The sequence below is a fragment of the Pieris rapae genome, chromosome 11 (assembly GCF_905147795.1).
Source record: "Pieris rapae chromosome 11, ilPieRapa1.1, whole genome shotgun sequence".
NCBI classification, from domain to species: Eukaryota; Metazoa; Arthropoda; class Insecta; order Lepidoptera; family Pieridae; genus Pieris; species Pieris rapae.
Window position 1 is genome coordinate 9,540,676 of NC_059519.1, and position 27,296 is coordinate 9,567,971.

Sequence of the window (27,296 nt, forward strand, 5' to 3'; positions counted from 1 at the left end):
ACATTAACAGGTTTGACACTGCCATTAAAGTTGACATGAATACTTTCGTTCTTGACTGATGAACTGTGAACGGTGAGTTTCCATCCTCCGTTCTATTTTCATTTTTCTTTCTGTCAAATTAATAGTAAGGTGCGGTATGCGCGAAGCTCTCGCCTTTTTTATTTAGATCAATGTTAATTATTGACGGGCAATAATGTTATTGTTGATCGGACGCTATCAAAACATCGTTATCGGCAAGGTTAATAGATATAATATTGATGCAACGGAGTAAAGACGTTGGCTACTTAGCTAACTGCGGTGTAATGTTGAAATAAACAGATTATTTTCCTTTGAGTTTCGGCGATGTTCCTTGTGTTAATATTTCAGTGTTGTGTTTGTACAATAAGCTGAATGCGCCGTACTTTCTCGTACTATTTTGTGTTTTTTTTGTGATAAGACAAGATGGGTTCGACTGGACTAACGCTGGCCGATTTGCCTAATATTTTTATTATGATAGGCGCTCTCATTTCGCTATTCGTAATGCTAGTCATACTGCTTAGGTAAGTGATAATTCATTATCTTTATGTCAGTAGATATAATCATTTGGAAACCATATGAAACATACCAGTGTCTAAATTCTACCAGTTTAGAAGTCATATTACTTGTACTTGTAAACAATAATTAGAAAGTAATAGTTAACATAACCTGGGTTTCAGATATTTATTGTAAAATGCTATTATTATTATTATAATAGCTTAGTGTATCATATTTATTATTCATTTAAAACATACAGATCTAAATGCATATTAAGTAGTGTTTTAATTTAACAGTACATACATTGAAATAGATTGAAAACAACAACTTCAGTAAAATTAGGACAAGCAAACTCACTTTTGCATATTTTAGGTTATTAGAAAGTAAATATTGTTACAGATATTTTTAAAACCATGAATTGATAATACACATGTGTTTTGAATGATACTTAGGACGATGACATTATTGTTTTTACTGCTGTTATACTTTTATGCTTATGTTTTGTATATATCCCAATACCTAGATAAACATTCAAAATTGAGATGGTAATACATTAATAAACCTCAACCATGGAAAAGAACAATAGACAAAACCTAATTAAGTATACTACTATATAATATAAAACAATATCAACAAAAAACAATATTTCCTTATTTTAATGTTTAAAGATTTTACTGGGTTATTAATTTTGATAAAAATATCAAATTTTTTGACTCAATGTTATACCTGACTAGTTGTTCCCTTAACTGTAATTGTACATATAAATTGTATATAAAACACCTAAAGAGATAGAATCATTGACATAATATATTTAAAATATAACAAACACTTGTAACTTATGACTAAAATCTACAGTTACTGCTATTACAGTAATAATGCCAGCTTTGTCATCTAAATATTAATGGGAATTTAAGAGCAGTGTATAATACTTGTAACAAACTAAAAAAAATTGCATAGTGATTAAAATCATTAGATAGAATAAAACAAATTGTCAGTGCACAACTGAGACTATTATAAATCCCATTTAGTTCTAACCATATGGCTAAAGGTTAGTGGTCTGTGGAATAAGGCTCTAAATCTAGGATTATCTTTATAGTTTTGTAGATATCTGATATTAAACTGTCTAAATACAATAAAACATTTATTTTATAATATAGTTAGGTTTAGCTGTTACATTACTCATCCATCATCTAATCAAAGTATCCAGAGCAAAGAAACAAAACAAATATGATATGTTCTGATGATAGCATAGCGCAATTTATTGCAAAATACAGTTAATGAGCAATTTTGAGCTGGTATCCTTGACATCCTATTGCATACCTTCACTCGATGAACTTGAATGATTTCTGGCTGTTTCTTTTCACAGTTTTTTTTGCTATGTATAGAATTTTGATAAATACTGACACCAATTGCCATATAAATTGGCATTAAATAGATATATTAGTAAAAAAATTTTAACATTCATTATTTTTTTAATTCATCGTTTTAGATTAAAAAAAGACAACTTATTGTAAAACCTGTTCGCATCTATGCTAACAAATGAACTTGGTTTTTTTATAAAAAATAATTTTGGTGTGAGTATTAGAGATAATATTGCTAAAAAACATACACAAGTATCATCTATCTTCATCAATTTGTAAATTAATAGAAGATATGCTAATGAATAAATTATGTAGAATATAATATTATGTTATTGTCAAATCTGAATTAAATGGTAGTATCCAAATATCGGTTGTTCATACAAAAATTTTATAAACAGTTGCAATAAGCCCATTTATAGTAAATGAAAACATTTTCACTATATACTTAGCCTAAATACATTCTACAGAAATAAGCTATAAATAAAACATTTGAACTGAATGAAAACTAAAGTGGCTTAAGTATGCACCTACAGCAACGCTTTTCCCCGGATTTTTCTCATTAATTTCACGAGTGTCGACGTCAAAGTTGCAGTGTTTCACTTGTTTGCTACGCCTCCCAGTGACACGCTCTCACCTACTTTATGAAAGCTGTGTAAAAACCTTTGACCAAAGGCTTAAATTTTTTATATACGTTGAAATTGGAGTTTATATGGACAGGAAAATGTGTGCGCATTGCAGCTCACACGCTAGAATATGCTAGAGTTTGTTCCATTTAATGCCATTGATAAGCTACAATCTATAATAGTACATTTTATACTCGAGACGGTCTTGTAACGACGATAGAATATATTTTTTTTTATTACCCTTGATCAATGTTTTCATTATATATAACATGTTAACCATGATTTTACAAAACTATTTTTTATTTGACTTTTTATTACTTTTCAATATACAATTGGTGAGCTTCCTGCCCGTTTGCCCCCTGTTCAATAAAATAAAAAGTAGATTATATACATATTTATAAATTAATATATTATTAAAACACTTAAAATGTAACCAATTAATTAATTCAATCAATTATTACTTACTTATAAATTACTAATGCATAAAAATAATTAAAAACTAGCTATCAATTGAAATAAATCACTAATTTAAATGTCACGTATTTTTAGGTTTGGTCTTAAAAGCTTAGCTTCGTAATATCAAGGCTTGTTTATTTAAAAGTTTATTTAAATAACATTAGCATTCTGCAACGGAAATCGCATTTGCCAAACGAACTTTCTTTAATATGTATTACTTTATGTACAATATACGTAGTTGAACCAGATCGACTTTGAATTCATTCGTTTTGGAATTATGACAGAACTCTTGACGTTTCGCGTGCTTTCTAACAATTCTGATATAAAAAGATATATTTGTAAGTCATTTGTAGCATACAATTTATTATAAGAGGCCAAAGTTTGGCTATATAACGTTATTGGGTCTTTAAAAAATAATGTGAAGTAAATAGTTATCATCCCATTGAAGTGTGGATGCAATTTTGTTCCGTGATTTACCAATGATGTCAATATGATATGAAATATTCTTCGGCAAAGGAACAGGAACGACCATGGAAGAAGAACGTGGGTTTCGAGATGAAGGCAATTTAAATATCTACTGCAGATATATTTTCGATATAATTGTGTTTTTGGGTTGTAAGGTAACTAACATGGTAATTAGTTTAAGCGGCTTTAAAATAATAATAAATTATAAAATAATATTTTTAATATCGATTTTTGTTTAGTTTGCCAAAAAACAAAATACAATTTTTAAATATTTGTTTTGTTTAATATTGGTTAGATCTCTTCGTGTATATCATGTTTTCCTGTAAGTGGTGGTCACATTAAAAATAGTATTGTATGGTTATTTTGCCGATGTAACAGTGTGCTGAGATTTGGCAAGTTTACCAATATTACCAATATTTTATTTAAAATAGGGGATTAAGATAATGAGTAGAAGAGGGGCAGAGAAAAGATGGAATTTACGTGTTTTAAATTTTAATAAATCATAAATTAAACCTCGGGCCACTACAAATGTTAATCATACAAGTCGCTTAGGTCGTTTCGGAGTTTGGTTACAAACACTTTGACCCGAGAATTTTATAAATAAATTTACATGAGTATTATGCATTTGTGGTTCGACACTGACTATCTATTTAAAAAGTTTTATTAAACGTTGATCTACTTTGTAGTGCTCCTGAATAGGAAGGATAACTTATGTAAGCTAAACCTAGTATATAGAATAAAGTAAAGATTACATTATGTAATTCATCATTACCTCGTGTGGTGATTAACGATATAAACAATCTTCAAATGTATGTATGATTATGACTCGAATAGTTATTGTTATATAAACTACTAGCGGACCGATGATGCGTTTCTGCATGATATTTCAAGCGATTAGGATATTAAAACAAAGTATGAAAATGCCGTCATCTGCCGGGCTGATTTTTGAATCTAAACCATCAAGGACTCCACAAAAACGCATACAAAAAAAGTGCGTGCGTACGAAGTACACATGTCACAGTAAATTAATTATTACTAAAGTAAAAACCCTAATAAATATTTATTGAATATTACTGTACTTGAATCTCATTAAGAACAATATTAAAAGTTACGGTAAGTTGGAAGATTGTGGTAATATATCAATATTTTTATCGATACTTTTTGTTGTTTTTAATTGTTAGTACTTAAGTTGAGCCATAGGTATACAAGGCTTTTAGTTCTTGTAACTCAAGGATTACGTAAGGATTAGTGTTGGCCTAGTGGCTTCAGCGTGCGACACTCATACCTGAGGTCGTAGGTTCGATCCCCGGCTGTGCACCAATGAACTTTCTAGATGTGCGCATTTAACATTTGCTCGAACGGTGAAGGAAAACATCGTGAGGAAACCGACATGTAGACTTAGACTCGAAAAGTCGACGACGTGTGTCAAGCACTGGAGGCTGATCACCTACTTACCTATTAGATTTAAAAATGTCCAGGTTGTACCGCCACTGATTTACTTTGACAAGGCATTTTGGCACTAGGGGCCACGGCACATACATATTTATTTAAAACATATGATATACAAAATTGATGTGGTCACTATAAGGTGTTGTCATGTTAGATAATTACGCAAAACTGATTACTAAAGGTCCCTTATGTAGGGACAAAATAAATTGAACGACTTGGTATTAATACATGGATCGCACTTTTTACGGTTCATGTTGCGAGACTTGCTTTTTTTTACAAGTATGCTTTTGATGGCACAGTATTAACACTTTATTCAATTAAGAGTCATTTCATTTATTTGACATGAATATCGTTTGAAAAATTAAATAAATTAGTTAATTGTCGCTCAGCTCGCAAAAACAGCTGCCGACTGAATTGTTCACTTGAAGAAGCAAGTGAAATTTGAGACATTAGTAAGAACATTCCCACTGAAGAAACTAATTTGAAATATGAGGCCGCCCGGATGTTATTATCAGCATAATTTAGGACTCTATCGAGCTTTATTAAACTCGTAGTCATTTCACACCCACAACGCTGGTTTCGCGTTCGTCTTATTTGTGATGATGACCTGGAATCGAACTGTCATGAAAGACGCGTGCAACGAAAACAGCTGTGGGTGAACTGATACTTTGTTATAGTGGACGGCAAACATTGGATGAATTAATTCATTTTATAATTTATAACAATTAAAAACTTGTATTCTAACAATTTAAAATTAAGAACTATTGTGTATGTAAGCTAGTGTCTTTATCCATCTAAAGACAAACGCAAATTTAAATCAATAAAAAATTCAGCTGTGGTAATTATTAGTGGCCATGTGGCTGCAATATTACGTATATATACTATCGTAACCTCGGATTATTGTTACACATATATAACTTAATTATTAATGATATCGACCAAATAAATATCAATATTATCAATGTATAAAATATTGTAAACAGTATTTTTAAGAGTAAGTATGGAGTGTCTTGCCCATTCTCCATTTGTATTGGATTTGGAAAGGCCTCTAATAGAGTGCATTTTTTTTTAAATTTTTAATTTTGACTATAGAGTCAAAATTAAAAATTATTAATAAAGTGCCTTTTTAATAGGCGTAATTGAAATAAATGATTTGACTTTTCATTCTTGGATAACACCTGTTTTAAATTGGTTAATTAAAAATTAAAATATGCGTTTTATTAACGCGTTCAGAAGTAAAAACTAACCTAACCTAACAAAACCGAACTGGCCATTAATTTATTCAAGTGATTATAATAACAAGTTTAAATAACAGTTATGGACGTTACTCATGAATCATTTGTTCCAGGAACATGGAGGTGATAGGCATTGTTGGCGAAGGTCGGGAAGAGACGTGGCCTCGCTCGATGCAGCCCCCACGACTTCTCATGCAGAGGGTCCACATACCTTTCACATTCAAGGTCATGGAGAACGAGCCTATTGGATACAGTGGTAAGAGTAAAGACCTTTGGAGAATTTTGATAAAAAAGTTCAATACACAAACAAAAGACGGTCAAATCAATTGTATATTTGCTAGAACAGTGACATGTATTACAAAAATCCGCCACATATAGATAGGCATGTAAATGTCATCGTATTTTATAATGACATATAATATAAACAATATTAGGCAAGTTAAGTTAGGTATTTAAAATCTGTGTCAAACTTATAATCTAGATTCCTTCGCGCTATAAAAACACTTTGTCTTTAAAAACTTAATCAACTTCCCCTTGAAAGAATTGCATGATTGAATTGGTCAAACTCAAAATATCTTTGTTCATATAGGTAAACAAGTACACTTATAACCGTCAAAATAAATTAAATTAATTGTAAATTTATATTTACTACCAGTTCGCAAGTCAAGGTAGAGCGGGCAAGAAGAACTGGTAAGAAACTTTCCGCCACTATTTTTAATACAAATCGTCGGTCGGTTAATATACCAACAAAAGAAAAGAAACATTTTAGGTCTAGTCTTGCCAGTTCTTCTCGTTCGTTCTACGTCCTTGATTTGAGAACTGGCAGTAAATGTAAAATTAGAAGCGTTTAATATGTACTTCTTTATTGACGTTTATAAGTGTACATTATCTAATTCATCTTCTACGTACATCTTCACTGTTCGTAAACATACGATAACTGTAAACAAACACACGGTCAGCTGCTTTTTTCGCAATGAAACACTCTCTGATTAAGTATACATTTACGTATATATATATAACGTACATATTTCTGTATATATATTTCTGTATACATTTATACATTTGGGGAGTTATGGAAGTTAGGGTTGTGACATTCTGCCTCAAAAATCGAGTTTTTAGTAATCGATTGTTTTTTTAGCAAAAAAAATAGATTAATAAATAATCGAGTTTTTCCTAATTTTTGAATTCATTTCAAAGTAAGCCTTCAATATTTATTTATCATGGTTTTATTGATTAAAAATAAACAATAGAAATTATAAACACAAATTGACAAAAAAATCGATTAATAAATAATCGAGTTTTATTCTTAATTTTAATCTTAAAAACACAAATAATAGTTTATGAATAATCAAAATCGAATTTAACCTAATCTCGGTTATAGGTGAAATTTGATAGATGCCTTTTAGTAGCACATTGCAGTATTTTTATTGTCTTTTTATTGTATGTAACCTTGTGTTGCTAAATAAATTTATTTCACTTTTAAATTATAGTGTTCAATTCAAACTGGAGTTTTTGTTAAATTAACTGGTTTAATCATCCTTTCGATGTTTAAAAAAAATGCATCGAGTATATCAATAGCATATATTCCTAATAGTTAGAGGTCCGGGATATAAAAGACCAGACATAATCGATTATTAATCGATTATTTTTTCACTTTTAAAAAATCGATAATTTTTCACATCCCTAATGGAAATATGTTTCGACATTTTTAGTATGAAACTTGTTTCAAAATTTGTATTTAGCACTATCGTGCGACTTGTCTTAGACTAGTAAAAACAATTTTCAATTCGCTATTGTTCTGCAATCATTCAAGGTTTTCGTGAAGATTGTAATGTAGTTATTGAACAAAGCGTGGATTTAATTTAAAGGTAAATCAGATCAATGGGATTTATCTTGATTAACTGTACTAGGTAATCAGTCAGGATAGGACTAAGGAGACTGTGAGCTCTCATACATTAGGAGATATATAGATATATATTTGCTGTGTACAGATATAATTAGATATCAGATTTTCAAATGTTGTTTAGCGTTATAACTGTATGTATGTAATCTATGTGTTTTCTGTTTCTGTACCTAAATGTAAAAATAAAATAAAATCAACATCTCTTTTTTCTTGATTCACATGTATAAGATAGAAAGAAACGTTATAAAAAACTTTAGAAGGGTTAAGAAACGGGAGGTTTTTAAAAGTCTTTAAATTTGGGGACTTTCAAGTATTCTGTAAGCAGATTTAATGCAATTGATCCCCCCCTCCTCCTCTTAGCAAAAGTAAGCAAAGCCTTCAAAAGTGATATACGTATAAATGGTTTATAGGAATCCTCATTTTATGCATAGACAATGTGTGGGTAGTATGTGTAAAAAAGTAAATAAAGACTGTTGACGTAATCATCAAATAAGATAACGAGAGAATTTCAAATGTAAGAACCTAATATTGGATAAAATGACAAAGCACAGTATATAAATTCGTGTCTTCCCCCTATTTCCGCTAGCTTGATTATGTATATTGGCCCAATTATCATAACAGGCGTACTGGGATCGTAGGCTCGGATCATATCGTAATACATAATGGGTAATATTGCTTACAAAAATTGTTTCAATCGTAAAAATTTGAATTTGACAAGCAAGCCTTCGTCTATATAACTCCCATCAAATTATATATAGCACGTATCAACATCTGAGAGTCTTAAAAAAAAAGAAAGAAAAGGAATGTAATAAATACTTAGTAGAAAAAAAAAATACAGTCAAAACCGTTTTCGACGATATCGTTTAGAACAACATACCGGTTATATTGACCAACATCAATGGTCCCGGCTGAATTCTTCTGTGTTAGGTTCTTAATAAATATGTTATCGGCTATTACGACTATCGGTTATAACGACTAAATATGAGTAGACCCTTCAATGTCGTTATAACAGATTTTGACTGTTACTAATGTACGTAATGCAGTATTGTGTCAAGGTGTATAGTAAAATTAATAAAAATGTAAATTAGATTAAAAGTTAAAAAATAATAATAATTTTTGTTAAGAGAGATTCTTTTTGAGCGCATTAAAATCTAGTATTCGTGGAATTTTTGATATGATTTCAGGTGTAAACTGCTGTGTGTCGTCAACAGTCCGTTATTGGCACGCCTGTTGGTGGGGAGCACCCGTTCGGGATCTTCACCAGACCCTTTGGGGGACCCTGCCGGAGATACTCGCTTCTAATCACTTGAATTTTACAAGGTATGTTATTGTATATTTAATAGTAAAAAAACTATAAAAAATCGAGCCTAACTTCTAAACTTCAAAATATTTTACGCGATTAGCCTAGATACTGACTAGAGGTCCCGTTTTGTACGGGACTGTGCCTTTTTCCAATTCGAGTCCCGGTGTCCCCGAAATGAACTGTGGGACGCAAATTCGTCCCGTTTTCAAAAAGCGCGAAAATTTAAACAAAACGTGCCAAAAGTTTCATTTTTAATTTGATTTTTTTTTTAATGTTGTAATCGTCACCAGCCATATTAAATTTGTGCTTCTGATAAATATAACTAAACGTTTTTGTGTACCTCTATTTTTTGATTCGTAACTTCAAAACCAACTAACTTAAAAAAGTTTTTTTTTCATTGTTTCTTATTATTTCGCCAAAGTTAAACCAATGTCACGTTTTGAGTCAGATATATGGTCACTTTAGAAATGCGTTCGACCCCCACTGAAAAGTAAAGATTTTATTCTGGCAATCACTAAAGTCTTTCGGAGAGTGCCGCTGGAACGGGAAATATCATTGACTTATTACTATGATGATAATGATGTATTTGTCGCTTAAATATAACAGTAATAAACAAACATAATGAAAACTTAAACCACATTAAGATTTACCTGCAAAAGAAAAAAAAAAGTTTTTAACAGAGATGTACCTAACCGTCCCTAAAACTTGTCTATGTCTACTTTTCTTGAATATCCGTATAAAATATTAGTAGACTTTACATAAACAATGAACGCAAACTAAGCGTTAATTTGGTTTTTAATAACTATTGTTGACATGATGTTTAATATGACATACTCCGGGTGACGTTTCTTAATTATCGCCGGCCATTTTTAGCGGTTACATATTTACAGACTTTTTGACAGGTAAACGTGAATATTACAGTTGACTTAAGTTATTTTTTGAAGACATGTAATAAATCTTAAGTTTAAAATTCCTTCGTGTCTTCTCCATCTACACGACACTGGCGAAGTACCTGGTGCCCAGTTGGCACAAATTAAAGCCATAAAAAAAAGTTTTAAACTTATTTAATTTTCTATGAAACACATGCAAGGTTTTATAATAATTTACAAAACAGTCAAAATCTGTTAAAACGACATCGAAGGGACGAGACTGTCGTAAAAACCGATAGTCGTAACAGCCGATGACTTTTTTATTAAATACCTAATACAATAGAATTTATCTTGGACCTTTGAATAAACTATGTCGTCGTAATTCTTTGTTTCGCACGGTGGGACATTTCTATGTTAAAATATGTTGGAAATAAATAGGGCCTCTAACTGTAGTGTAGTGTGTATCATATATGCCCCGGAGAACTATTACATCTGTTTTAATTTTTTCTCATGTTTGACTTGACTTTTACTTAGAATATAAATGCATTATTTTATTATTACGTTTTCTTAGTTCCGTGCAGCTAGCTGCTCGCTTATGACACCAAAACCCATTTCAAAACATGTTTTGTCCTCGTGAAACAAACAAAAGCAACAAATTATCTATTTTTAAAACGAATTTAAAAATGCAAAGCTTTTTCGCACATATTTGTTTTTGAGCAAACACCCATCTCTGGCGTTTGCGGTGTTTGTCGTAAAAATTATTTACATTTTCGAGACGACCTTGGGAATGTAGACTGCGAAAATATACTGTTTTCTTCAGTTAGGAATTTATTTTCGTAAATTTTGTATTATACGCTTTACGATACTGCATAGAAATCTTTTTTTTTACTGCGGTATTTATTTAGTCATACTAACTGCACTGGCGCAGCACACCTAACTCAACCTTTTTAGACCGGGAGATAGTGACACAAAATACTGGGTCATTTGTACCTGTAATTAGTCTGGTATAAATGGTTGATTTTAATAAACGCATTCGCGCCGTATGGCTGTAAGTCACACAGTAAAAGTATGGCATGACACTGCCGCGTCTTATTTTTGTATGGAATATCGGAAAATACTTATTGGAATTTGTGTGTTATCGTTTGACACTCGTAATTATTGTATTATGAACCGCCGCGCCGGTACCAGCACTATGATCATCATTTTTCTTTTTTTTTAAATTGCGATTCATCCTCCTGCTGATAGAGGACAAATCTTTGTTTTGAATTTTTTTTATGCTATTACTGAAGATGTCATATGAAACATGGTGTAATATATGCAGCTCCTTACAAACGTTGTGTAAAAAAACTTGGCGATTAAATAGAGTGGCAGAGAGTTTATTGCCAGATCTTCTCTTCCGTTCTACGCCCTTGAGTGACATTGAGAACTGGCAGTAAATGTAAAATTAGAAGCAATCAATGTCTATTTCTTTTTTGACATTCATAAGAGTACATTATGTTATCTACATGAATAAATTATTTTATTTATCGGGTCCTCGATTTCCTCATTTATCTTGACTCTTTATTCGTCCGTAGAGAAATAATAATGTCATATTAAGTGTGAGTTAGCCCTAATCATAATATGGTTGTTATTGTAGAATCAAATCCAGACAATAGATTAAATAGTGTAGGATTGCAATTCTATTTATTACTCGTCGTCTGTAAAATATAAGGCATTTGTACACTTAATTATGAGCGATATTTTGTTAAACGGCTGGAGCGATTTGAATGAATTTTTTTGTATGCATTTGGGCGGTGGATGGTTTAGATCAAAAATATTGCTCAACTCGCTAGGTGAAAATAATGAGCATTATTGTTTAGAACGGTTTTAGAAAAATTGTTTCAAAGTACCTGAAGAATAATTAAATTATTATATTATTTGTCTGTCATTTCGTTCTTTGTTTTATCCATTTGCTTGAAATATCATTCAGGCCAACGTCTGTCTGGTCCGCTAGTATTAAAAAAAAAGATTTCTATATTAATGAATAATGAATCTCATTAATACGGATAGGTACCACAACTTAGCGTTTTTTAAGACAACTTTTACCGCACCACCATGTGAAACTAGCTGCCCACTGAAGTATATCCGTACCAATTCGACTTATAGTCTTTCAAAAAAGAGCCTACCAATTCTAAAAAGACTGGCAACTCTCTCGCGAGCCCTCTGGCATTGAGAGTGTCATGGGCGGCGGATTTGTCCCCTGTTCAAAAATTGTATAGCTTAGCATACAATGGAACCTGGCGACAAAGTCACGAGATCAATGTACTTTTGGCAATCGTCCGCAATGGCGTCTTAATACGCGCTCACTTATGAGTAAATTATAACCGTTACCCCAGTGAATAATCATTAATGAGATATCGATGCGAGAGTCTTCCGGTTTTGGAGTTAATATAAGTATTACTCACTGTTTTATATGTATGTATTGATATCCTTTTTATATTAACTCTGGCATTGAGAGTGTCCATGGGCGGCGGTATCACTTAACATCAGGTGAGCCTCCTGCCCGTTTGCCCCCTGTTCTATAAAAAAAAATATATGACTGAGCTGAAGATACATCTACTTTTCCCGAGGGATATGTGAAGTTTTTTTTTATAGAACAGTGGCAGGAGGCTGAGGCCCTGCCTGCGTCTGATTTATTGATTGTTTTAATAGTATCTCTCTCTGTCTGTGCCGAAAAAAATCTATGGTTGGATAACACATAGTCTGGTTATTTTTCATATAAATATAATACCAGTCATAAAACATCCCAATAGAAATTTTTTCGCTGCGACGCGAACCCGGAACACCATAAAATATTAGTTTTTAATGTCATGTGTTTTAAGTGACGAATGCGAAATATGTTAATTGAGCGAAACGAAAAAAAAAAATGTAAAACAAATGTCAAGGCTAACTAAATTTAGCTTTGGATTTTGTCTTAATTGACAAATTATGCACATATATGCATTTTATGATTCTCTTGATATGTATTTTATTGATATGATTTTAACCTACGGGCTTGAAATTAGCATGATATATATATTTTTATATAGAACAGGGGGCAAACGGGCAGGAGGGTCACCTGATGTTAAGTGATACCGCCGCCCATGGACACTCTCGGTGCCAGAGGGCTCGCGAGTGCGTTGCCGATTAAGAATTGGTAGCATCGCTAACAAGCGAAATTTAATGAGAGATATAGTGTATAGCCAAATCTTATAAAAAAATATGGAATTAGTAATGTGTACCAGTGTTTTCCACCCATGACGTACTATCCATTCACAAGTTCAGTACGATTACTCACTCGGGAAAACTAGACGTAATTATGAATAGAGTTGCGTAATTAATTAACATGGTCACGTACAATTTTTCACGTTTCACGGTTTGATGTCCTTCCCAATGCGTAGAGTCTACGTGCTAAATGAGAAATTAGTCTGCCGTGGGCATACTGATTTTTCCAATTGATTAATGCCTGTAAGAGATCGTTAGAACGATGACAGAATTATTATTGTATTGCTTACTTAATGCATTTGTGACATATATCTTGGAATCTATAGATCTTTATAGTGAATATTAACTGCATTACAAATAGACTACAATCGAATCTCGTTAATTCGCACATCTTAAAATATGACGAATTATCGGGTGTTTTGAAATATCAAATGGTACGAAATTAGTGAAAGTTACATACATGTTATATGTGAATTAATTAATCTACCAATTCGACAAAAGAAAACTTCAAGAAAAGAGCGTTCCGATTCTTAAAAGGCCGTCAACGCATTCGAGCCCTCTGGCATTGAGAGTTTTCATGCGCGGTATTATCACTAAACATCAGGTGAGCCTAAAAAAAATCTGTTATATTGGTTTGCTTCAAAGTACATAATTGCTGCTGAATAACTTATTAAAGAGAAAAAGCGAGTGAAAAGCTTTTTCATCACTTTCGTTTTGTAGACAGAAGCTTTGAAGTAACTTGTCGCAACATGTACTTACAATCTTTCCGTCTCTTTTCTCTGGAGGTTTGAATCGACTAGTGGAAGCCGATGAGTTTGAATTAACGCGTCGTTTTATTATATAGCAATTATTTTTTCGTTCGAAATATAATGAGATATTGAACTCAGTTTGAATTATTGAGAGTTTCGAATTAACGAGAGTCGACTGTAATTACTATAATTTAATTTTCCCTAAGATGACGGTATGCACTGGCGACTTTTGACGCATTAAGTTATTATCTAAATATATATAAATGACGTGTCACGTTGTTTGTCCGCTATGGACTCCTAAACTACCGAACTAATGTCAATGAAATTTGCACACCAAAGTGGTTCTTTGTTCAAATTGTGGTTTTTGGTGAAATTGTAAACAGGTTGTCCACAACATGATAATAACAATAACAAATGAAATAATCATGATGGAGTCGACCGAGTGATCGGTAATAACTGAGAGCATGGAAATTCCTTGTTTTGTTTTATTGTAAATGGTTAGGTTAGGTTAGTATTGTTGCCTTTAGGAAACTCGTTAAACGTTTCGCTTACTCACTTGTCTGACGGAATTTTAGCGACTTGATAGAATCTTTAATTAACTGCCTATGGATTCAAACAACGCTCTGATTAAACTACTTTACTGCAACATATATAAAATTCTTTCGTTCCCATACTCCTCTGAAATGGCTCGACCAATTCTTATGAAATTTTTTATGCATATTTATTAAGGTGTGAGAATAGGCTGTCTATCTTTCGCACCCAAAAAAGTTTTTCTTATTTTATTATGATACAGCATACAAAAATACATACATCCCTTAATTGTCACCCCCTTAAAAAGTAACCCCTATTTTAATTTGTTAATTACTTGAACTGGGAGGTTTTCTGGAGAAAAATTCTCAGAACAACCTACCGAATAGTGTCTGGGGTGGCATAGCAAAATGTTCCATGTTGGTATGTACTAACTGAAAAGGTAGGCATTTAGGAGAAACGAAGTTCGTGGAGGCAGCTAGTCTCTATATATTTGTATAGATATTTTATTCAGAGTTGTTCAGGTCGGTATGACGAATAATCTTATCAGAATTGCAGAACGGTATCGTGACCTAGGTGAATGTCGATGTTATTTATACTACTACTGTTTTCTTTGTTGTATACAAATGTTATTTTTAAAAAATAACGGAATACTGTTGGCAAATGTTTTTGTTTATTTGTAAAACATCCATACAATTTGCTGCGTTTTTGATAAGAAATCAGTGGCTGTAGAACCTCAGATTTCTGTTTCGGTTTCATAATTAGTAAACCTAATAGGCAAATAGGTTATCAAGGTGCGTTTTGGTCGGAGTTAAACCGGTTTCCTCACGATGTTTTCCTTCACCGAACCAAAGAAAGTTAATTCGCATATAGAAAGACGCACAGCCGGAGATTGAACCTACGACCTCATAAGAGTCGACTGGGCGCCATTTGGCCAACAGCTCAGTAGTTTTATGAATAGTTAAATATTTTATTATTTAGATAACTTAGGATTGGTTTTATGTTAAATTTCTTGATTTGTATAGACATATATACGGGTTTGCATCAATGGTTTATAGGCTTTGTAATAATTTAATTTTCTGTCTTCATATAAGTTTAATGTTATACATGAACTAGGTATAGAAGTTTAAAATTTGTTCAACGTCCCGGTTGACAGAACTGTCTAGTTTATGCTTCAAGCATACCATTGTAAATGTATCTTTCGTCTTAACTGTGTCTTTGAATGATCGCTAATAAATAAATGTTCAAGGAATTTTCATATACACGGAATGATTATAGGTATATAATGACTTGAGACATGTTTATACATAAATAAAGAATGAGCCCAGGAAGGCACTGTGTTTGACCTTACGCGAACTTCATTGTCTGAACAGGCGGAGTGGGGAAAGTGACTAAAGGTCAACGCACATATATCAACTTGGAAAGGGATCGTCACCATATTGCCGTTCGCCTCGCCGACAACCTAATGCCGACTGTACAGTGTACACTCATCGAGACAACCCGAGATAGGCCGAGCGCGAGACTGTACAATAGAGCTCTCGTCTTGTCTCGCTTCCTCGCAGTTAGTCTCGCCTGTCAGTTTTTTGCGCACGAGTCAAAGGGTCTCGCGAATGAAACGAGAGCGACCTGTATACACTCGTTCAATCACTTGCTCGATGATTGTGGTCGTATCTATTTCTGTCGCGGTAACGCAGTCTATAGTAGGCATAGTAACCATCCATCATCTTCTTCTTTGCCATGGCTTCGTAGTTTTTTTTTTGGTAAACTAAGACTTTGTTTTACATATGTAGATGATTCTTTATATGGGTAGTAGTACAAAACTATACCGTTGAAAGTCTTGTATTTAAATGTAAACACTGGATGAGTGATGCATTTTGATGTTCTAATGAATCATTAATAATAGGCCGGCAACGCACTTGCGATGCTTCTAAGTGAGAGTGCCCGTTTGACCCGTTATATATAAAAAAATATATAGCTATTGGTTTTTTGTCCTTTCTACTCATTCGGAAATTAAATGATGTGACCTCCTGTGAGTCGATGAAGAACACAATTATTTATATGTTACTATGAATCACTACCTTCAAACTGTTGTTTTGTTGATTCATAACACTTTCGGCTGATGATATGTAATTATTAATTTATAATGTACATTGATATTAATTGAAGACAAATTTTGATGTAATGGATTTATATCACGGGGAAATCCTAACAATATAGGTTTGTTGAAGTATTAATAATGTTTTATTTATCACGTAAATACTATCGACATATTTGTATCTTCGCAGAGTGAATTCAATAGCGATATTTTGTTTAATATTATATTTTATTAAATGATTCTCGACATAATCGTATTGGCATAGTCTGTAAGGATAATGTATGTATTTTTGTGATAAATAAATAAATAAATGTTAATTAAATAAACGATTTACTAGTTATATTTTAAACTTGACATTTGACAGTCGCACGTGAAGGAAAAGAACGAGGACACCGGCATAGCTTAAAACCAAAGATAAAAGGCGTTTGCCACAGAAAGCTGACCTTCTCTTAAGAAAAAAGTATTTATTTCGTTATATTAAAAAACCCAAATAACATACAACATTAAAAATTATAAGAGATGTAACGGCAAGCGATATCTTCCAGGCAACCCTAGTAAGGGGAAAACAATTTAATTCAAACTTATGCTAATGATGCTTACTAAAATGCAATTCTTAAAACAAAGTACGATATCAAAGCGACGCCGGTGGCTTCATTCGTCAGCAGAAATCTTATATCGTTAGGTGCAGGGTTAGTACATAACTCACTGTTTACGTGCTAATGATAATATAAATAAATAAAAAATCTGCATTTACTGCACAAGACGTTATGCGACAGAATTACCATGTAAAGTTGTAATATGTAACTACTAAACGAATACATCAACCAATAGCGTGTATTTTTTCTCGATCTCCCTTTCTCATTCTCTCTCAATCGGTCTCAATCGCTCTCTCCCTTTTCTTCGACAAAAACGCTGCACATATTCGTGACGTTCCGTTAAAGTTGGACCCTCATGCGCTGCTGCATCAAGTTATACTTCAAAAAATTATAGAACCTTGAAAGTAATACAAAAAAATATTCATAAGACAAACTAGAAACTAACTTTATGTGTGATCTTAATTTGCATTAAACATCACAATCGTTTTTACAGTAAATAAAATCAATTATTATTCAATTTATATAACTTGCCACACAGTTACTAGTCGACGATCCTTATGCACTTTTGACGCAGAATGATGCAGTTTTGTCCCCAGGAGACTTCTGTACTTCTGGAACGAACTAGAATTAGTTAGCCAGGACTTTATGAACAACGTGCAAAGTCTAAATGTGCAAGTTTACCATCCTTTATATATAAATGTTAGTTAAATATGTGATTGTTTAGAAAATAACTGGTAATAAATTAAGTACGTTCTTAACGGGAGTTTCTTTTTGCATACTGAGAATCATCACTTTAACTCAAACGTTACTTTTACGAGAGTAAAATTAAAAAATATTTACGTTCCTTAATTACCAACGTATAAAATCTAAAACCATATACAAACAAAGACGCTCTCTATTCCTCATTGCGCGAATACGAAATGTCGGAAAGGGATGTATGACGCTGCGATATCAGTGGGATTGTGAATACTCTGCAGTTTCATATGTTATCTGCCTTAATACAGTAATAATCTTATATGACTTTTGATAACTGCAACACAAAAATAATTAATTTATTATTACTAAAATACAAACAAATTATTCGAAGATCTTATCGTATAAATTGTATCTTATATCATTAATTGCGCAATTCTTGTATTATATATTATTATAATTGGAATCTCGGAATCGGCTCCAACGATTTTCATGAAATTTAGTATACGGAGGGTTTCGGGGGCGATAAATCGATCTAGCTAGGAATCATTTCTAGAAGATGTCATTTTATTCTGTCGGCAAGATCGAAAAATAGTATTCATATTTCATCATTTTATTACTATGTAATTCGTACTTAAATATAATAAAAAAATCCTGAGCCGATCATCCAGGTACTTACTTATATTTAAATTACCAAAAAATATCTGCCGCTCTAAGTTTAATTCCAAATTGATATAAAAATATGTTAAAGACTTTATATATTTCATGTACATAAGAAAAGTTTTGCAATCGAAATTGATATTATTTTATTTACGAAGCCTTGCAGTTATCGCTGGCAGTGAATCGTGTCGGGCATTGTTTCGCAATCAGTTGTGAAACGCTCTTAGATGCACCGTCTCGCTCCAACGAGTGGGCGGAAGTATACTATGTATTTTTGTTATCCTATAGATTGTTATTGTGTTTTTAGTGGCTTTAGCGTGCGACCCTGATCTGAGTTCGTAGGTTCAATCTCCTATGTGAAATTGAAAATTCACCCAAAAACTATTCTTGAACTACCATAAAAATATTCTTATAGCTAATATGTTTTATGGAGCAGTGTTGGCCTAGTGGCTTCAGCGTGCGACTCTCATACCTGAGGTCTTAGTTTCGATCCCCGGCTGTGCACCAATGGACTTTCTTTCTATGTGCACATTTAACATTCGCTCGAACGGTGAAGGAAAACATCGTTAGGCCCAGACATTATTATTTTATCGACATTAGTCAAACTTGTGTAATTGAAATTAATTGGAAATCATTTTACAGTTACTTAATTTAACGTTAAACAAGACAAAATAAATTAATGTTAAAGTTTAGTTTGCTACAAAAAAACTTGCTTTGCTGTAAACGCATTATTTAATGTGTGTATACAGACAATTTAACAGAAATAATTTATTTTTCTCGATTTCTACGTTGAAGACTTGGTTGAGAAGGTTCAAGAAGATAGAAAGAGTTTGAGGAGGTAGCCAATCGTAGGGAGTCGTAGGACAAGCTGTGAGATGGAATTGGATTGAAATGGATGGAATTGAAATAATTCTGTGCCTATTCACCTTTGCATCAGATATTATTTTTAACTGCCTTACCTTAATAATGTATGATAAATCACGATTTTCCAATTTCCAGAAGTAACCCCCATGACGAGAGGGTTCTTAAGCTGTCATCTGAAGAGGCACTTCAGCTAGGCCCGCCGCCTAGAAGCTGCTACCCTCTGGTGGTCATTCTGGCACGAGATCAGAGAGACACCGCGGAGCTGAGGCCTGATGATACGGTTAGTCAAGAAAATTATCCAAAAAATTGTTATTTTGTGGTCACTGTATAAAGTGTGTGCTACTATTTCACCATGCCTACTGCTGATAGAGGACAAATCTTTACTTAAAGATGTCATGTGGAACATGGTGTAATGGTTACAAACATTTTGCTCCTTACAAACATTTTGTACAATAAAGAACTTGGCGATGGTAAAGAATGGCGGAGAGTTTTTGCCAGTTCTCCTCCGTTCTACGTCTCAAAGAACTAGCAATAAATGTAAAATTTAGAAGCATTTAATGTGTATTTCTTCATTGACGTTCGTAGTGTTCATTGTTGTATTTATTAATAAACAAATTTGATTTTGATGAACATTTTTTTATAATAGATAAATACAATTACTTTTTAAATGAAGTATAAGAGACTGCAGAATGCGTTTTTCTTTAAGGTTATGCATAGTAATATACGTACACAACATTAAAGGTTTCGATATAATCCATGTATTTTTTCTATGGCCTCCTTAAACTGTGTTCACATTTTATAGTTATTTATATCTCGTGAATATTAAATGGATTACTGGAACTGAAGAAACAAGGATTTTCTATAGAAAGCGAAGCCCGCATGATCACGATCTTAAATATCATTGGGTATCTTATGATGTCTTTCTAGCACGAAGCTAAACTTAATCTAAAAAGATTTAAATTCAAATACAAAAATCATTTATACATATAGGTAACACATAATGTACACTTATGAAAGTCAAACATAAATATATTTGTAATGCTTCTAATTTTACATTTACTACCAGTTCTTAAATCAAGGGCGCATTCACGAATTCAAGTACGACTAGTCACCACAAGATGCGACCGTTCACGAGTATGACGCATGGCCAGCCGTCAACCCCCTCGCCATATTTTAGGCAGGGAGAGACAACCCGGCGCATGGACGCCGCCACAAGCGACATTTAAGCGAGCATGACGATCCTTGAAATTTGAACTTGGCTACATAAGAAATTTATAATAATACTCAAATAATTTGATATTACATGGATAACAGTTTGTTGCTACTTAACATTAACAGTCATGGACGTTGACGATCGCCCCTGTAGGATGCCGTTTAGCAGATTTTCATTTATGTATAAAAAAAATGATATATCAACCACAATTTGGATCAACACAATCAATTTACATGATTTTACTAATAGATTAAATTAAACATTCAGAAGAACAAAAGACCGGTGTTTTATGGATTGTTGGCATTTTAGAGTCCCTAGTCTGTGTCTAATCTTTCGCTCGCACAGAACTTTTAACATTCCGACTCCCAGAACCAACGGCCGTGAGCCTCTTCACAGGATGTTTTGGATTCTACTCTAGATTCTGCCACTAATATCGACCCTTTTGCGCACTCCTTTAATCCTTCATTTGAAAATTAGCCTTGCATCTTCATTATTATACTTAGCTACTAGTTTGTTATCGTTCTCCTAATTTTTAAATCTTGTGCTTGTGATGTTTTGTTTTGCTTTGTATTATATTTTTTATCAGTAAAACTTTTTGTGGATATGTCCAATGTATTAAGTTTTTTTTTACTGAATAATAATAAAATAAGCAAATAAATAATAATTGATTTGCATATTTCAGGTGGCCCTTGTAAGTATAGTTCACATAAAGGACGAGCAGTGCCCTCTACCGAGTGGAGTCATCGCGCAGTATTTGAAACAGGCCAATGGACACTTATCGTGCTTAAAGGTAGATTCTGGTTTCTTGGTATTTGCATTGTATATATCGTTAAACATTGCTTACTTACTCTCACAATAGCGAACTTGATTTTAATAATGAGTTTTTATATATTATTTAAAAGTACCCTAAGTAGTGTTCGCCTATTGGCTTCAGCTTGCTACTCTCATCCATGAGGTCGTAGGTTCGATCCCCCGACAGATCACTGGACTTTTTGTAAATATCTAATCCATCTTTGGCTATATCTTGAGTATAATTGTTCTTTGTTATATATAATCTATGTTAGCTCTGCGATAACGAAACAAATAAATTGTAATTTGTCAAGGTATAGACTAGATCAAAATCTTGTCTAGATTTTTCATAGATCGTGTGATCATTTGCGATGTGCTTTTACGAATTAAAGTGAAAATTTCGAGTTAGATAAAGATTTCCTACCTACTAAATATTTTAAATCTAAAAATTGTACAAATTTACATAATATTTAAAATTTAAACTACAGTTTGAATCGTTTAATTAATTATATAAATGTATTACAAATATATTATTTAGCTTTAATTGTTTATTTTTAAAAATTTCAGCAATTGTATGTATCCGGTGAGATGGCAGACGTGGACGAGGGGTATCGGGCCAAGGGCGAAGCCTTGTGTTGCGTGTGCGCAGCCGCCCCATTATCTCGCGCACTGCTGCCATGCCGACATGCCTGCTTATGTGCGGGATGTTTACGTAAGTTTTAATAATATACATTTTAGCCAGGAATAGAACCCAGGCTCCTACCGTCTTAGTTATTTTTAAAGTGAAACTTTTATTACATCATCTCAAACTTTTTGGTCTGTGTGGCGTATCGCGTGACGGTCGGCCGCGGAGTAGGGATAGAGTGAAAAGCGCTCGTCTTAGCAGCCAAGGCCAATATGGCGGCGCCTATAATTCGCAGTAGCTGACCGTGTAGTGTATAGACTATTATTCATTTGTACCAGTGCTCCACGCTATTTTAATATTTGTATATAATCTAAATAATTGTTAAGTGTTATGTATGTCGTACTCTCTAAAAAATATTAGTTGGAGACTTAGTCTACTTTTATTAGACCCATTATCATTCCAATTTTCCAAGTATAAAATATATTGATAAAGTGATTTTATACCTTTAATGGAATATTATTGCAAACATTTTTAGTTAAATGTCTATAATATGAAAAAAAGTTTTACCGTGGTTTCATAAAACCACACAACATTTTATTTTATATTTATTTATATCACAAATAAATAAGTTTTTCTCATTACGAAAAAGTACCTATCAAGAATAATCAATAATCATTAATTCTATCTTACCTTCTAATAATGTCCTCTGATCTTATGATCCCAGATCGCATTAATTCAACTCGCGCGCATCATTAGTATGCAATCCGTAAATCGATAGGAGTTATAGTATAGTGCTCTGTAGTGGTTTGTATGCTGCGAGTGTTCGATGCCTGTGCAAGGTTGCGGTCACGAGGTTACGTCAGCTTATTATTGATTCGAAATTTAATTTTAAAATATGTATAGTGGGGGTAGACTTTTTAAAATAAGAATTTTAATGATTATTCTAACATATTTTCGAAATACCCTCACTACATTTTTGGCGCTACCCTCACGAGCAATTATTTTGAGTAATCAGTATATATGGCTGACATATTCCAATTGGAATCTCAAGCCAAAATCTCGTCTTTGCAATATTATGCTTATTACTATTAAGGCCTCATTTTATTTTCCAAATAAAATGTATAACTTATTCTTTTTCAAAATAATTATATTAAGATATTATTTTTTTTATATATTCCTGTTTCTATGAATTTACGCTTTCCTGTTACAATATAGTGCTTATAGTGCGTTGCGATGATTGGTGTTCTTCACGGCTAGTTTGATCAATAAATAATCCACAATCTCAGATTGAAAATAATCTGCATGCCAATAATCAATTCCTACGATGACAATCAAAATTTTGTTTGAGTTATAGTCTTAATAATTCGAGATATTTTGAGATTAAGGGAATGACATTATTTCGACTCACTGGGGTTCGAGTTACCGAGATTCCACTGTACCTAAATAACAGTATCATTATAGTGATAATTTATATTATTAGCGGTATTGCCTTAAAAGATTCAAAAGAGATTAAAATTTCGTTGCTAAAGGCCCTAATCTTATGAATAAAAACAAAATAATTTTAAAAATCCTAATTCCACGTCATTAAATTTGAACCTGAAACTTAAACTTAGAGGAAAGATGACTCCCGTATATCATACGATAATCCAGACATTAATTGTGTGATAGACATGTAAATTATATTACATTAGGCTGGCGCCCGTTAACCGCATGGCATTGGTTTTATTCCAATCACGAATGTGCATTGAAAAAGGATGAAGATTTATTGTCAATGCTGTCCATGAGGCCACACCAAATATGGCGGTGTCTTATACATATATATTATGTATAAGATTTTTTTTCATTAATTTTTTTTTAATTAGACAGTAATAACATGCAATCGCCTGTCTACTGCGCATAACTTTGTTATATTTCGGCCATACTATGCGTAGAGGTGATGAGTACTTGGAGAAATTGATCGTGGATGATAAGGGGAGGGAAAGTATCCACCATGTAAAAGACTCATCGTCAATTATACACTTCTGCTAACCAAATGCTCAGAGATGCCAATTGAAGAGAGAGATTTTTTATTTATTCATTTTCTTGTATTAATTGCAATTATATTTTTAAATGTAATTTTACGTGTTAAAAGTAATTATGTAAATATTCTAATTGTTGCCAGGTCTCGGTCAGCAGCAATGTTTAAGTTGTTTACACCTGTGTAAACAGTTATAGCCTTGTAACAGGGTAGCGTAAATTCATAGAAACAGGAATATATAAAAAAATAATATCTTAATATAATTATTTTGAAAAAGAATAAGTAATACATTTTATTTGGAAAATAAAATGAGGCCTTAGTAATAAGCATAATTCTAGAATCGTACATAATGTCTATGACGCTGATCTGATATGAAATTTTAAGAATAATATTTTCAAACGGTATTTTTTTTCCAGCGAAGCTAGATAAATGTCCAATCTGTCGCAGCATGATCACGAGTTACTTTTGCATCAGAAATGAGGAGGAACCGCGGTCAGACAAACAACAGTATCCAATAAATAGGCGACTTCTCAATCTATTTCATTATCACTAGCCCTATACGATATGTGAGCATAGATAATAAAAAAAGGTCATGGCTCGAAACAGATATTTGACCTAATTGACGTATGTGGTAGATCCACCAATATGATTATTGTATTTTTTTAATGTATACATTCTGATTACTATAAAAGTTTGAGATAAAAAGAAAATCATTGAAAATGTCATGTGTCAAAAGAGCTAGAGATGGTAACACTGCGATGCGCTAATCACTTTCCAAAATTAAATGGCCGATTATATGTGCATATGTTTTGGAAATTTACTTTTTCAGTAAAATTCTCATCGGGACGTGTAAGTAAATCCTATAATATTAAGTCACAAACTGTCATTCAGAAAGTGTCAATTGTCATCTGTCAACGTGACATTTGATCGTTCATTTTATTATTTTTACTTGATTTCTCGTTAAGCATTTACTTAAACGTAATTCGATGATATTACATACACAATGCGTCATTGAGAATTTTCGCTTTATTATCCATCTCTGAAAATTTGTAAAATGTGTATAAAGCCTAATATTATCTCGATACAAGATTATATGTTAAGGTCTCCTAAACGACTCGTTAGTTTAACTGTGAGTGAAAAATCCGTATTTTACGAATGAATTTAACGTCAGCCACATTGCGTAGACAGATTATATTTTTTTTAGTATGCGTTTATGAAACTAATTATAGCGCCATCTACCGTGATAATTTTTTTAAATTTTCTTTCATTTATAATTGTCTAAATTTATTGTGATGTAGTATAGATATTCAAAAGACAATGTTTGCTTGTGATATTTTGCGTGAATTTATTTGTACAAATGTTTATTTATTAGATTTTTAACTCTTAATACTTTTTGGTAGCTCCAAACTTCTAGGTCACTGTGAAGCTGTTTTAAGTTCTTTTTGGGGCATGGGTCAGATATTTTATGCCTTTTGTGCCTCCAAACTTCCACCCGTAAATGGTACAATTTTGAAAACGGTAAATTTTCACGACGTCTAAGTTTGGCGATACTTTGTGTTCAATGTCTCAACACACAAAAATATTTGTTTACGTGTTGTCAAAAGCAATTTTGAAAATTAATTTATTAACTATTTTGTGTATTAAGACATTTTAATTTGTTTCCTATTTTCTCCTAAAATAAGAGTGGGTGCAAAGAATGAAACTGTGATAAAATAATTGCTTTGTGAATTTGCTTTGTATGTGTACATATAACATAAATTATTAACGTAAGTCGCTTACTAATATAATATAGACCACTGCTCATATAACTTTAGACTTGCTTAGGGGTGTTCTGCCACCACTGGCGTCTTAAAACTGACATTATTTTGAGTTCTGTTCCGTATAGTCGACATTACAAATTAAAAATAAATTCATTTATGGGAACATGTGAACGAAGCCACGGGCGTTAGCTAGTAATTATTTAAACAAATGCTATTTATGTCAGAAACCTAAGGCGCCTTTGGTGTGTTAAAAGCAGCCAATACTTTCACAATTTCTCATAATTTTTTGACACTACCCTCTTAATACACTAATTTAACAGATCTGTCTTTTTGTCATAGATTAAAAAAAAGGCAAATATTATTTAGTTAACTGTGTAATAGTTTTTAATAAGAGGGTAGTAATAAATTGTCATTTCCGTGACTTCTTGATTGTAATAAAATGTAAATGAAGTCTTCCAATAAACAAAATCACTAAGTCTCACTAATCAGCAATAATTCCCTAAATACACCAAATTGTAAAACAAATTGTTTCAACTCATACATTGCAATTCATCAATTAGTATAGAAAGCCTAGCAGAGGCTCATAAGTCAACAAATGTAGATGGTATATTTTCAAAATGTGTAAATAAATAAGATTGCCAAAGTTATTGTTGTTTTTATTACCTATATAGATAACCATAGACAAGTTTCTGTGTGGACCAGTGCAATAAAATAGGACTAATTGATATTTTGAGTGACATTTTTATAGGAATGCTATACAGAAGCAAAACACAAAAAAATAGTTCTCGCTATCGCTTGTCAGTGATATTTTTTTGTTAAGAGTTGATGGTGGTGATTCCAGGTATTTTTAAGCGTAAAATGCTCAGCCAGCTTCCCGATCACAGCAAATATCTTATGGATTTCAATAAAAAGACTCATTACAACAACACATTGAAGTTGACTATTGTTAAATGCAAAAAAAATAGAAAAACGAAAGAATTATTACTAAATTAAGAATGGATTTCCCATGCGTGTACAATAACAAATAGATTGTTTTTATTTAATAAAAAGTGCTATTCTAAATTCCTATTTGATTATTTTTAGAGCAGTGTAAGCCTAGTTGTAGGTTCGAACCCTGGCTAAACACCAACGGATTCTCAAGCACAAGGCTAATCCCCTATTTGACTATCAGATAGACAGATGATCTGAAACGGATGAAGACATCTAAAGCCCAGACCTAATAATGGTCGTAGCGCCGTAATTTTTTAATTTGATTATTAAACCTAGTATGTATTAGTACAGCCAAAA

The 27,296-nt window shown here is 32.5% G+C and overlaps 1 protein-coding gene across 1 annotated transcript; it reads left to right on the forward strand.

Annotated features, from left to right (window-relative positions):
• The first annotated feature begins 107 nt into the window (after positions 1–107).
• Positions 108–26,656, forward strand: LOC111001172 (cell growth regulator with RING finger domain protein 1). Its single transcript, XM_022270924.2, has 7 exons — positions 108–539; positions 6,216–6,358; positions 9,190–9,325; positions 19,741–19,885; positions 21,501–21,608; positions 22,175–22,319; positions 24,666–26,656. Exons 1-7 carry the CDS (start codon positions 442–444, stop codon positions 24,800–24,802), a joined length of 912 nt encoding a protein of 303 aa, XP_022126616.2. The 5' UTR covers positions 108–441; the 3' UTR covers positions 24,803–26,656.
• The last annotated feature ends 640 nt before the right edge of the window (positions 26,657–27,296 follow it).

Excerpts from the sequence above, each read along its gene's own strand:
- LOC111001172 (XM_022270924.2), top strand. The coding sequence starts at position 442 with ATGGGTTCGACTGGACTAACGCTGGCCGATTTGCCTAATATTTTTATT. Across the intron at positions 6,359-9,189 it reads CGAGCCTATTGGATACAGTG|GTGTAAACTGCTGTGTGTCG; the intron begins GTAAGAGTAAAG and ends ATATGATTTCAG. Across the intron at positions 22,320-24,665 it reads CTTATGTGCGGGATGTTTAC|CGAAGCTAGATAAATGTCCA; the intron begins GTAAGTTTTAAT and ends TTTTTTTTCCAG.